The sequence below is a fragment of the Manis pentadactyla genome, chromosome 6 (genome assembly GCF_030020395.1).
Source record: "Manis pentadactyla isolate mManPen7 chromosome 6, mManPen7.hap1, whole genome shotgun sequence".
Classification (NCBI taxonomy): domain Eukaryota; kingdom Metazoa; phylum Chordata; class Mammalia; order Pholidota; family Manidae; genus Manis; species Manis pentadactyla.
In genome coordinates this window covers 145,879,124-145,893,226 of record NC_080024.1, presented here as the reverse complement: position 1 = coordinate 145,893,226, position 14,103 = coordinate 145,879,124, and the positions used below count along the sequence as shown (strand labels likewise).

General features: G+C 33.6%; 1 protein-coding gene across 9 annotated transcripts in view; it reads right to left on the bottom strand.

Moving 5' to 3' along the window:
* The window catches only part of RELCH (RAB11 binding and LisH domain, coiled-coil and HEAT repeat containing), a 128,623-nt gene that overhangs the window by 57,496 nt on the left and 57,024 nt on the right, over positions 1–14,103 (bottom strand). For all 9 annotated transcript variants that reach the window (XR_005022936.2, XM_036876694.2, XM_036876698.2 and 6 more), the window contains 2 exons: positions 4,282–4,394; positions 1,856–1,946 (listed from right to left, as the gene is read on the bottom strand). Coding sequence is in view for 8 of the 9 variants with exons in the window: in XM_036876694.2 (XP_036732589.2) it covers positions 1,856–1,946; positions 4,282–4,394 (204 nt within the window). In the remaining variant the exon portion in view is untranslated. The remainder of the gene's footprint in view (positions 1–1,855; positions 1,947–4,281; positions 4,395–14,103) is intronic.

Sequence of the window (14,103 nt, the reverse complement as noted above, 5' to 3'; positions counted from 1 at the left end):
ATTATATAGCAATCTACTGGGCAACAAACTGGAGCTAGGCGGCTAGACAGATCCCCAATAACCACGTTCATTCAGGTTACAGAAGAGGTGGTGGTAGAGATATTTATAAATAACAACTCTGAATTAAATTTAATTCAGAAATAGTAACCTCAAAGCAGAATTGTTTGAATGTTAAAGTATGCTATACATAAGCTTTCATTTTGCTTTTATTTAGTATAGCTCAATGAGTCTCAAAATTAAAAGTATATATAAAAATCAATTATTTTTTTATATTAACAATGAACAGAAAATATAACTAAGAAAATTCTATTTACAATAGTACTAAAAAAAATACTTAGGAATAAATTAAACAAATGAGTGCATAAATTACATTCTGAAAATTAGAAAACAGCATGGAACAAAACTTTAAAAGGCCTAAATAACTAGAAAGTATCCTATATTCATGGATTGGAAAGCTTACTATTGTTAGGATGGCAATATTCTCCAAACTTTTCTACAGATTCAGTGAAATTCTTATGAAAATTCCAACTGGCTTCTTTGCAGAAATTTATAAGCTGATCCTGAAATTCATATGGAAGTTCTAGGGACCCAAAATAGCCAATCTTGAAATATGACAACCAAGTTCAAGGGGTTGGAGTTTCTTTTAAAGGGACTAAAATTATTCTAAAATTGTTAGTGGTGATGGTTGTGTAACTCTATGGACATACTAAAAAAAAAACACTGAATTATGCTTTAATGGGTGAATAGTATGGTATCTGAATTATATCTCAATAAAGCTTAAAAGAGCAAAGAAAGTGGAAAAGAACTATTAAAAAATTAAATACATTTATGGATAACTGTATACAATTATAAATCCAAAGTTGCATATGTTATTTCCAAGTTAATCTATCAGCAAATAGAGTCTCACCATAAATTAGTACATACAATTCTCTATTGATGACAAAAGGAATTGTCAGAGATAATTATATAATGCTCACTTTACATATTGAATCTAGACACTCCTCCACTAAATTAGGAATAGAATTCTAACAGATCATATACTTTGGTAATATTTCAGAGGGCAATATTTTTTCTTTTGAATAAGTGACTATGCTCTGTAAATAAGGTCAATGAAATTTGTCTTTGTAAGTAAGAAACCCATCTTTTAAGATGGACAAATAAGCTGCTTAATGACCTAAGTATCAAGTCTAGTAAGTCAATGGTTCTGAGTTCTACAGAGGACTGCACTATTAAAATTCAATACAAACTCAAAAGCATTGTTAGTAGTGAGTTGAATTATAAATACAAAAACCTCCTATAATACAGTACACTTTATGTTCTGTATATACGTGCAATATATACAACTATACAATACATACAAGATACGAACCTACACACACACACACACACATCCTTGCTCTCCTTTGAACTCATCAAGCACACTCCCACCTCAGAGCTTTTGTATTTGCAGTATTTCACTTCATTCAGATCCTTACCTAAATATCACTTCCCCAGAGGTTCCTTCTCCCTCATCACTCTCTAATCCTCATCCTGCTTTACTTTTCTTCATAGTTTGATAACACTATAAGACATCATAAATCACTTGTTTGCTCTGATCTCCCCACTAGGATGTCTTTGTCTTTTATTCACCGCTGTATCCCTAGTGACCACAACAGTACCCAGCACTAGGACTACTTACTGTTTCTTAAGTATCAAAGTTGGAAGAATGAACAAAGCAAAATATCCCAGAGAATTCTTTAGCACTATCACTGAGCTGGGCTAGAGAAATAGCAGCATAATTTATATCCCTCAGCTATGAACACTGATAAGAAGTTGGCATGTAATAGCTAGGGGAAACCCCAATACAGTTATTTACCTGTTCCCAACACTGTGGTAAAAGTTCAGCTTCTACACGGGTCGGCCCAACATGACGTGCAAATGCCACACAACCTGTTAGTATCATCTGCCTGAAAAATAACATAAATGGGTAAGTTCTCATATTTGCAGTAGAAGGCAAAACTAGAACTAAGGGTTAAAAAAGAGGCAACTCTGTAATTCACATAAAGTATACAGTATTTTTGTACAAATTAGACTTTTCCAACAATAGCTGGCTGCCACCAAAGGAGTGTTTAAGACCAGTTTCTCAGCAGCAGCACTATTTGTGAGAGACATTGTGAAGGGATCACTAAGGGTCTGAAGCCGAATCTCGTAACCTCCTAAGTTAGCTTCCTACACATGCAGTCTGAGATCTACTGTGTCTAATGCTGCAGCTTCTACCAAACTTTAGCTCCTAGCCACTAAAACAATCAGTGATTAGCCCCTGTATTTCTACAATAAAAACTATGGTATCATATTAGTAAAATGATGTATCTTCAATTAGAATTTTTGGTATTATACCCAAGATAACCGTGGCAGGCAGCTTCTGACACAGATCCCCAGGGATGTCCACTGCCCCATACTGACTCCTTTTTATGTAATTCCATCTACTTGAGTGTAGACTGGACCTAATGATTTGCTTCTAACAGAGAGAAAGGCCAAACTGATGGGATGTCACTTCTGAGATTAGGTTACAAAAGTCTGTGATATGCATCTTGTGGGACTTTCGCTACTGCCTCCTCAGCTGTCATGCTTTGATGAAGTATGCTGCCATGCTGGAGAAGCCCATGTGCAAGGAACTGGAGGCAGTCTCTAGCCAAAAAAGCCAGTGATGAGGGTATAATAAAAAAAGCCCGATACTTTTTTTACTAAGGAAAAGTAATGAGTGATTATATGTCAAGTACATAATGCTAATTTTAAAATTTTGCTTTGTTAGTTTCTTAACCACATTATACATAGTCGCTCAGTTGATTAGTCTATTTTAATTAAGAATTGTATCTCTGTAAGGTGAAAGATTTATGTGTGGACACAAGCGCTCAATTCCTGTCAGCCGAACCAGATATAAGGCTAAGTACTTTTGGCCACTAGGTGGCAGCTATTAGCTTTAAGCGCAGAGCTTATGAAACAGGCTTACAAATCTAGTTTTTTCCTTGCAAATCTAAAGATAACACTGTAAATAAATGGTATTAAATTATTAATTAATAAACTAGCAAGATAGGGAATAGTATTTTCCAAGAAGAAAATGAATATTAATTTTTCTATACAGCACCATCATATTGTCCTTACAAAATGCTCAGTTGAAATGAATGGTATTAATATGGTGATTTAATTTCCCTTTCTATTTGATCAGGATGTGAGGACCGCTGGTGTAGATTAGTCTTGACTAGAACTTGAAGGACATGTTTCCCTGCTTGCTCAGGTATATTTTGGTAACAGCAGGAAAGAGAGATATACTTACAGAGTTTTAAAGTCTCTATAAAAACAATTTTCATTCTCATAATTGAAGAGATTCCTTGTATTTTTAAAATTCAAGCATGATTTGGTTTTAAGGTTCACTCTTAATGATTTCCCAACATTTTTAGAAGGGGTAAAAGTTGTAAAAATACTTGGAAAACAAGTATTAAAATTACATAAAGTTACCTAACGTAATGTATATATCTACTGTTTTGTAAAGTAATAAGTAAAAAATCATTTTTTCCTTAAGATAGAAAATTATAACTTATAAAAATATTTCCACTGCCCAATTTATCCAACTGGTGCTAGTCTACCTACCCACCCATCAGGATGCTTCGTTCACATTCACACTTGCATAGCTTCACTTAGTAGTCAAAGGTTTTATTCTCTGAGATAGACAACTTATCATTGTTGCTTCACCAGAACCCATTCCTCTTTCTTCTAGAAAGTCGCCTCGATGTGTGCCCCGCCCCTTCCCCTCACCACCCTCAGGTATAACTCATTTCTCCATTCAGGCATCCTTGGTTTCGGGCATTTAACTCAGGAGCAAACAAAACAAAATACTGTACCCCTCTAGCCAATATTTGGCTTACAGATAGCCCAGTGATAAAGAAATTCATATATTAAATATTTTATTTCTTGTAAAGCATAACCAACGAGAGGTCATTATGTATCTAGTTCATTTGTGGGAAAAAGAAGAACTATTTAAGAGTTCTCAGAAATCAAATGTGAAAGATAAAGGCAAATAAATACTTGAATTAGAAGCCCAAAGGTAACTAACACAAAAGTATACAAATTCAACCCAACTGGAAGAAAAATGAAAACATTGCTGAGCAATGGGGGCCAGTGTTTCCTCTGTTTTAATATAGGTATTTGAAGGAAAGGAGGCATTTAAATTAAAATGCTAATCTTGATGCCAAATTAGTAAAATTAGTAAGTCAACATTGTATTTCCCAAAGTACCCATACCCACCTTTGCTCATCATCTGGCCTCTTGATCAAATTGAACAGTATGTGGAGAAGCTGATCTCTCTCTTTAGGCTCAGGATGTAGGCATGCTGTACACAATATGAGGGGGATCAACTCCTGAAGAAATATGAAGGTGGAAAAATTCAAAGTAAAAATGCATTGCAGAATATTCTTTTTTCCCCAAAGTATTCTTAGATGAATATTTTAAGTGAAATAAACCTTTACATGTAGAAAAGCAAATTCTAATTTTGTAAGGTTAAAATTTCAAGAAAAAATATTGAAACATATTTATGTCTTGGTTGTGCAGAGGGTGAAAACCACAATATAATAAAGTTAAAATTCACCTAACCTTGTTTTATTATCTAGGGCTTCCTAAGGGTCCACTCGTTTTTATATTAAATAACATTCCATCTTATTATAAGCTGATACATTCAGTAATTTTAATTTTGATAGTGTTTTTAAACAAAAACTTGCACAAGTTAAGTGTATTATCGTAAAACTTAAGATAACAGAAAATAAAGACAACTCTCCCCCACTTCCACAAGTACAGTATATTTTTATTAAGACTAGATATAATTAATAATTTTGCACCCTTAGCACCTAACCCAGTGACTCACTGAAAAAACCATTTCTATAGGTGCTGACTGTTCTACTGATACTACTGAGAATCAGTAGAAATCCTTTATGGTGAAATGGAAAATTTCAACAGTATTTTGTTTCTTGCACATTCAACATGCAGAGGTAAATTCAAAATTTTGTAGCAAAGTAACAGATATGTAAGTTTCTCTCTTCCAAAGAAATAATTGAAAATTAAACTTGTTTCACATTTTAATTAAACTACGCAATAATTCAAAAGATACCGATGTTTTTCATTTTGAAATGGATTTTCAAAACTAATGGATTAAAGGTCCAAAAATTATAAAGTATTTTTGGAGAGAAATCCTCAGTTATAAAAACAGTATTTTGCAGGTATTTTTAAGAAATCATTATGATGTAAAAAATTTATGGACAGAATGATTCCTATTTCTTTTTCCCATCTACTTCCCTACCTACCAAAAAGTGCTGGCAGATTTAAAATAGGGATTGATCACCATGGAATAATGTACGATACTTTGAAGAAAAGTCTACACTATAGGAGTATCTTCCCATTTTGAAGTGGATGATAGGATTCTCAGAGGAACTGAAACTGAAATGTGAAGGCAGGACTGCAAGTCCCTTTCTATTATTTCTAAAGTCTTTACATATTATTTTAAAATTATAATGATTTCCCCAGAGGCTTAATAAGATTTTATAGAAGAAAATAAATAAACCTTTTATAAAATGTTAGGGTAGGAGATGATAACACCAAGGACTAATCCTCAGAAGATTCCATTTAGGCTGCTAAGAGCTAATGATACTAATGAGGGGCCTAAGGCCAATGCATCATCCACAATATACCACTGGGAGTGGAAACTTAAGGATGAAAAAGTAGTTACTCTAGAAGACACTAACAAAAAGAGAGAATATTTTAATGTCTGATAATCAAGAAAAGGTTCTATATATTTTATTTGTACTTTTTCCCCATGTTCAATCTCTCCTGAGGGTTTTCTTGCTTCTTCCTGACCCTTCCTCCCGTTTTCCCATTGTGTCTACATACATGCTTACATTATCTTATTCTATTCTCTTCTTATTGTGTTACTCTTTAAAGTTATTTAAGATGGGCTTAAGATATTTGCTGTAATTGCAAATACATACACACACACTATTTAAAATATACAGCATAATTTCTAGCTTCTTTATCGCAAAAACAGGCACACCAAAATACTGTGTTGCTATATATTCTTGTTGCATTAAATTTTCTTGCCTTTTTCTTTTTTTTTTTTTAACTATGAGGCTCAGTGATCTTAATCAAAGAGGAAGTTTATGTCATACATTAATATGGAGACTCTTTTAACTGGGATATGGCTACAGATGTGCCAAACTGAGAACACAGGACTGGGAGTTAGAAGAGTCCCGGTATCAATTTACACCTTAGTGTTAGAGAACCTAATGAGAATCACAAACTTTTCTGATTTTTAGTTTCCTCAAGTGAAACATGCAATAACAATCAGTAGAGGAATGGAAAATATTTCACCCATGTTCTACAATTTCCTCATCTGCAATTTCCTTATCTATTGCTAAACGAATTGTTAATTTTTACCATTGAGATCAAAGCTGGCTTCATAAAGGCTTCCATATACAGCACTTAACCGAAGCAGCTATTACCAACCAATCCAAACTGACATGGGAGGAAAATCATTTGTCAGTCTTTGTTCCCTTCAACTCTAAAATTTGTTCTTGAATTTAGGGCTGTGAAAAAAAAACTTCTCACTTTTCTGAATCACAGTCAGTAATAATTTGTACTGCCAAATGCTTTTATTTCTTGCTGGTGAAATTAACAAAATACAGAATGTCACTGCCAATAAATTTTGGTTGCTATTCCACGCCAAGGAAAACAGGGTACATTCTGGCACATTAACATCTGTGGCAGCTGCAACTCAGTGTATAAAGGATGCCAGCTGGCCTCCTCCTCTTATAGCAACATGTAGATAGCTGAGAAAAGGCCCAGGAAGTGATGGTAGAAAACAGTAGAAAGAGTAGTCTGTTTCTGATAGAGCCGTCAATGATTTTTTTGGCTCCAAATATCCTCACTTCTCTATCATTCATTTACTCATTTTTATTTGTGCCACTCTTGAAATTATGAATTCTTTAAATATGTATTTGCTGTGCTATATATTCATATTTATTTGTTATAAATTCATCTTTTCAAACCTCTGAAATACTAATACACCCACATCAGAATTTATTAAGTCCTTCTTTACCATTTTTATACTATTCATAAATTTATACATTTGAATAGATATTCTCCCTTTGATACCATTTGTCAAACTGAAGAAGTCTAGTACTTTAAAAACTTTCCTTGTAATTCTGAATTAAACAGTTAAAAGTGATAGCTATATTTCTTCTGGAAGACAAGGTGACAGTGGTTTTAAAAATGTCTGAATGATTAAATAGAAATGTATTGAGAATGACACAGCAATGTTAGACATTATATCTAAAGCTGAAGATTTTTTCACATGAAAAAATCCTTAAGTGTATTAGATTTAATGTCGCATGTTAGTAATAAAGTAGTAATAACCATGGCAAGAAAATACCTTGGCTTTGGTAACATTATACCCCAAAGGTAATTCCCCACCTCCACCCAACATGAAAAAGTTACTGTGCCCATACATCAAAGAAACAGGAATGTTAAATATTTTAAAACATGCTTTCGCACCTGATAGTAAGGTGAAATACAGAATTGATCGTACTGATTATTAGAGAGGAAATCAGTGTAGCAATCCTCCTGCAGGGGTGTTCCAATACTTTATTAACCATGCTAGAAAAGGACTCTAGAATTCATTAATTTAAAAGGTTTAGTAATTTGCACTTGTCAAGTAAATGACTTTTGCTTTAAATATTTTAATTTTTTTAATTTAAATAACAAAGCTAGTCTTTTCTATATGAAGGATCTCCCACCCCTTAAATCTTAGGTTACTCATGGAATTTTATACAGAATTAAATAGGAAAGGATTCCAGCATTTTAATTCTCCTTTCAAGTTTTGCAAGCAAAATAACATAGCTTCTAATGATAAACAAATCACATTTGCAGTAGTAGTAAATGTTTTAAATTTTTACATTTGATTTTATGAATATTTTTACTTATCTCAGTCTTATAAAGACTAGTGTGTGTTCGAGTTACAAAAATAGGAAAAAAGAAGCATCTGAATGACTGATTCTATATTAAGCTGAGGAAAAATGAAGTAGGAAATGAAATTAGGCAAAATTTAAGATTAAAAACTCATGAAAATATTGATAAGATAATTGCTCCAAGTACTGAAAGGAATCTAAAACAGAAAAGGAATCATTTACATTTAGATCAGTTTCATTTACATTAGATCAAAGAGGAAATGGTTGAGTTCTTCTGGTCAAGTAGCAAAATCCTACAGTTCTGGAAAGATTAACACATTAATCCAATAAATTCTAGCTCATGGTTGTCTTCACTGTTCCACTAAAATTATTTTTTATAACTCAAGCTTTATTTTAAAAAATTTTAAGTAGTTGCTGTTTTTAAATTTTCTATCTAGTCTTTTGCCTAGGAATTAAGCAATACTGAATTGCAATTTAAATTCAAGTACTGGTAAGTGTATACCCTCTGATTTAGATTTTCAGTTGAGACTTCTCATGATATTGAGAGTAACATGTAAAGAATAAAGAAAGAACAACATTACAAAGACTCACATAAGGAAAAAATAAGATTACTCACCTCTGGAAAAGTTCTATACTTCAAGAACTGCTAAAATACCTATTCTTAAAATTATTAACATCTGATGCTAGTATGGTATTAGTTACTATTACTAATAGCAGGCTTATTATTTTCTTCTGGATTTATACCAGAACCTGTTGATTGGAAGTCAACTATACTGTGTATAATTTCTGGGGCCCAAACTTTAGGAAGCCTAGTTGAAACTGAGGTAGGGCGTGACATGGGACAAGCATCATGATTAATTTTTCATGCCTGTGATGAAAATGCCTAGATATAAACAGTACAGTAAGAACAGGAGAGATTCCATCTTAAGGCTAAAGTTTCATTTTAAAAACCAGGTAATTAGGAGGTGAGTCTAACATTTTATGGCAATCAGCCAATCACCAACCCTGTCTTAAGGCAGGAGTAGTCCTAGATGATATGTCCCCACTGCTTGAGGGTAATCACTACCTTGGAGAACAGGACCAAGAAATTATTTGTGTTAAATTTACCTCACAGATCTAGAGGACAGACTATGGATGGTGACATAATGTCTCTCACCTGAGAGACATCATGAGACCACACGTTAAGCCTACACCCCGCCTCCTGGTCTTTGCCCTTTGCCCCATTCTTGAAAGCCTTAAAAGACAGAATTTTAAGCCCTTAAGTGTACCTCCTTTCTAAGATTGCCTACACTTCCCTTTCTTCAAGTGTGTACTTTTTGCCTTAAATAAAGCCTTCTCACTGCTCAGTTTACTGTCTTGTCTCTGTGCTCTTCCAGTGATAAGCATCTTTGTTACTTTGCTATTTCATTCTATTTTCCAGACTTAAGCACAAGTCTTCACTCTCTCTCTATTCTACTCCAGACAAGTAGGGATGGGCTACTGAGAGCTCTGATTTGGGCTTGCAAATCCTGTTCCCAGGTAATCCAGACAGGACTGAAGCTGCATGATCGTGCTCTTTAATAGTCTGCCTGAAAATCTCCTTTCTTTGCCTTTGGGAAGTTATCAGAACATGACCTCACTCCATCCAGTGCTCTGTGGCTCTCCCAAATACTGGGGTGGTAGGGGCTTAGTTTCTGTGCCATGCAGATTCAAGCAGGCCCTCGACACCAGGTGACCCTGGCTTCAGGAGCTGGTAAGGGATCTGCCCTATGTTGAGCAGGAGTTCAATTAGCTACCCCTTCCTCCCTCTGTTCTTCCTTGCTCTCTACAGCCTGCTCGGCTACTGCCATTCACTGCTACTCTCACATTTAATGAATTCCTTCCTTACCTACACTCATCCAACCTGCTGGAGAATTCTTTCTCATTCAGAGTCAAGGACCCTTCTCCGTCTAGGTTGAGGTTTCATCTATAGCACAGGGAGAAACCTCCCCAGGCGCAGCTGCCAGACCACAGAACTTCAAAACTCTGATACTGCTAAGGATCTTGTGATTTACTTCCCAAATTAAAACACAATAAATAGGCAAAAATGATGGACCAAGTTTACCTACTTTACTGTATTTAATTAGTATACTACTGTATAACTTGAAGAGGTTTGGAACATATCTCTCCAAATGTGCCACTTTGGTATGTGGACTATTTTGAACTGAAGGCAATGAAGATCCAGCAGACTCAAGAAAAACTTTTACCTCTTCCTTAAACTACCTAAAAGAACTTAGATAGGATCTGGCTCAGAAAGAGAACTATTACTAAGAAATAAAAAAATCTGTTACATGATTAACACCTAATAGCCAAACATCTGCTCTTTTTACTGTCTTGTGAATCCTCCTCCTCCCTTTTGAAGCCCCAGATCCTATTCCATTCCTAGCTCAAGACAGCCTATAACACTCAAACCCCTAGCGTGTCCGTGGATCTCATATTCTTATGGGGCCCCTATATGTACAAAATTAAATTTGTTTTTCTCCTGTTAATCTGCCTATGCTAATTTGATTATTAGACCAGCTAAAGAGCCTAAGTGGGTAGAAGGAAAACTTTTTCCTTCCTGGCACTCTCATACAGTTATAATTATGTGGGTTATTACTACTCAGAAGTTAAAAAATTTACCATGATGCAAACATGAATGGCAACATAAAAAAATCAAAGTTTGGTTTCTCAGAAGATGAACAGGTCTTGAGAGATATTCCTTTTAAAACTTTAAAAGACTTGGTTCTAGTCTTTGCTTTTTTTTTCTACAGCTTTAGTTATATTTTATATATCATGAAATTCATCCAATTCAAGTGTACATTTAGTGGTTCTTAATATATTCAGAGTAATGCAACTATCACCAATCTAACATTTAACATCCCAAAGAGAAAGCTTGGACTCATTCCCTATTTCCAATTGCCCTACTCCCATTTCAGGCTTAGGTTCCTTCTCGCTTTTCCAACTTAGCAAGCTTATGGCATATATTTCTTTGGCACAGATTGAAAATGAAAGTTAACTTTAGATGTACTACTAAAAATTATTTGAGAAGCAATCATTTATTAAATTGTTTTTAAATTACAGAATTTTTGCTTCAAATGAATTTCAAGCAGAGATTGTGAAAAATCAATTATTCTGGCCTATTTATTACATAAGCAGACCCTTTGAACAATGCTGGGGCTAGGTAGGAGTCCTGACTCCCTATGCAGTTGGAAATCCATGTATAACTTGTGACTTCCCTAAAACTTAACTCTAATAGTTTACTGTTGATTTTATGTAGTAGTAAATGATAGTAGTAAATGATAGTAGTAAAAATAGACTATTATATATACATTGTATGTATTCATGACATACCTTTTCCTTAATTTTTTTGACATTTCTAGGCTATCCAGTTCATCTTCAAGTTGTTTCAAATTGTTGCAAATCTTGAAAAAATTTTCCAATATATTTATTGAAAAGAATCTAAAAAAGTGCACCTGTGCAGTTCAAAACTGTGTTAAGGGTCAACCATATGTGTGTATCAAATGAAAAATATATTTATAATTTGTTTTGAAAGATTCAAGTTCCTCCACCAACCCATTAAAGAGAACTATTACATAAGCCACATACAGAATGTCAGTTCATCACTGAATTTTTTTCTCACCAAATGAATAGGCAAGGAAGTCTTTTTAAAAACAAGTTTGTAAAAGAGAGATTATCATTACTTCACAGAACATAGGAGGGAAACTTTTTTCACTTTTTTTCACCTCTGAAATTGGGATGCACCTTACAATGGAGATACAATGCCATAATTTAACTGTAATTCTTTCTTAAAGGTACGTAACTGTTATAATCAATGACATCTTAGATTTGAAATAGTGTATGCTGTAATTATGACTTGAAGGTTGTGATAAAAACAAGAAACACTACTATCTATATTCACTATGCTTTCCTTTTTTATAAAAAGTAGTTTAATTTGTTAGGCAGTTTAAATTAACCTCTATGTTACTCCCTCTAAAATCCCTATAAAATCAATTGAATGGGTCATGAAGAGCATATTTTTACTATTCTTTATTGTTTAAAATATTTATGAAATTGTATTTGATATTGTTTCCTATTTTAACTTTTTGTAATTAAGGTAAGACTTGATTTATAAATTTTTAAATTATATATGTCATTATATACTGGAACATTAGGTAAAATGTCTTTTTTACTGAGAGTGTAGTCAACAAAGTTTGAGAAACACTAAATTAAGACATGTTTAAAAATTATTAAAAGACTAGATATTATACAGCCTTAAGAATAAGAAAGTTCTCCATGTACTGACATAGGAAGATACCAAAAAAAAAAAGGTCACATGGAAAAAAAGCAAAGTGGAGAAACAGTGCATACAGTATGGTATCATTGGTGTAAGTCAAGGAAAAAAGATGATATATTTGAATTTGCTTATACATGCACAAAACATCTCTGAGATAATATAATATAGTTCTACAATAATAGCTGGAGATTTAAATACCTCAGCTTCAATAATGGATAAAAACATCTAGACAGGAGATCACTTAGGAAAGAGAGGACTTGAATACTATAAACAATTAGGCCTACCAGACATACACAGAACTCCACCTGACAACAGCAGAATATACGTTTTTCAAATGCACATGGAACATTCTTAAGGATAGGCCATATGTTAGGACTCAGACAATTTCCAATAAATTTAAGAGATTGAAGTCATACAAATTGTTTTCTCCAACCACAATGGAATGATATTAAAAATCATTTAAAAACATAAGAGAACAGTCATAAATTTGTGGATATTAAACAACATTCTCTTAAACAACCAATGTGTCAAAAAAATCACTAAGGAAATTAGGAAATACTTTAAGATGAATGAAAATGAAAAACACAACATACCAAAACTTACATAATGCAGCAAGAGCAGTACTCAGAGCAACATTTACAGTTTTAAATTCTTACATTAAAAAAGAAGCAAGATCCCATGTCAACCATCTTGCTTTATACCTTAAGGAATTAGGTATACAGCAAACTAAACCCAGGCCAGCAGATAGGAGAAAATAATAAAGATAAGAGCAGAAATAAATGAAACATAGACAAGAGAAACAATAGAGAATCAATAAAATGAATTAGCTAGACTAAGAAAAATAGAAAAGATTCAAATAACTAGAATCAGAAATGGAGGGGACAGTAGTACCAATCTTACAAAAATTGAAGGGATTTTAAGTGGCTACCATGAATAAGGGTTTCACCAACACATCAGGGAATCAAAGTGAAACGAACTAATTCCCACAATCACATAAACTGCCAAAACTGACTCAAGAAGAAACAGAACATCTCAACAGATCTATAGAAAGCAAGGATATTAAATCCCTAATAAAAAACTTCTCAATAAAGAAAAGTTCCAGGATCAGATGGCTTCACTGGTAAACTCTAAAATATACTTCAAGAAGAACTAATGCTGTTCCTACTCAAATTCTTGCAAAAAAAGAGGAGTAAGAATTCCTAACATATTGTATGTCACCAGCATTAGCTTGATACCAAAACCAGACAAAGCACCACAAAAGAACTATAGACTGATATCTCATATGAATGTAGACACAAAAATGAACAATATAATACTGACACCAAATCCAAGCACACACTAAAAGGATTATGCATCATGACCAAGTGGGATTTATCCCAGGAATGTAAAGGTGGTTCAACATACAAAAAAAAAAAATCAATGTATTATACCACATCAATAAAATGAAGGGGAAAAGATTATCTCAATTGATGCTGAAAAAGCATTTGACAAAATTCAACACACTTTCATGATAAAAACACTCAGAAAACTGGAAGTAGAAGAGAACTCTCTTCATATAACAAAGGGCATTTATGAAAAGCCCACAGCTAGCATACTCAAAGGTCAAAGACTGAAAGCTTTCCCTCTAAGATCAGGAACAAGAGAAGGATATCTGTTTTCCCAAAACACTGCTATTCAACATTGTACAGAAGTCCTAGCCAGAGCAATTAGGCAAGAAAAAGAAATAAAAGCTATCCAAATTGAAAACCTCTATTTGTAGATAACACGATACTATATATAATAGAAAATCTCATAAAATCCGCATACAAGATCAATACACAAATA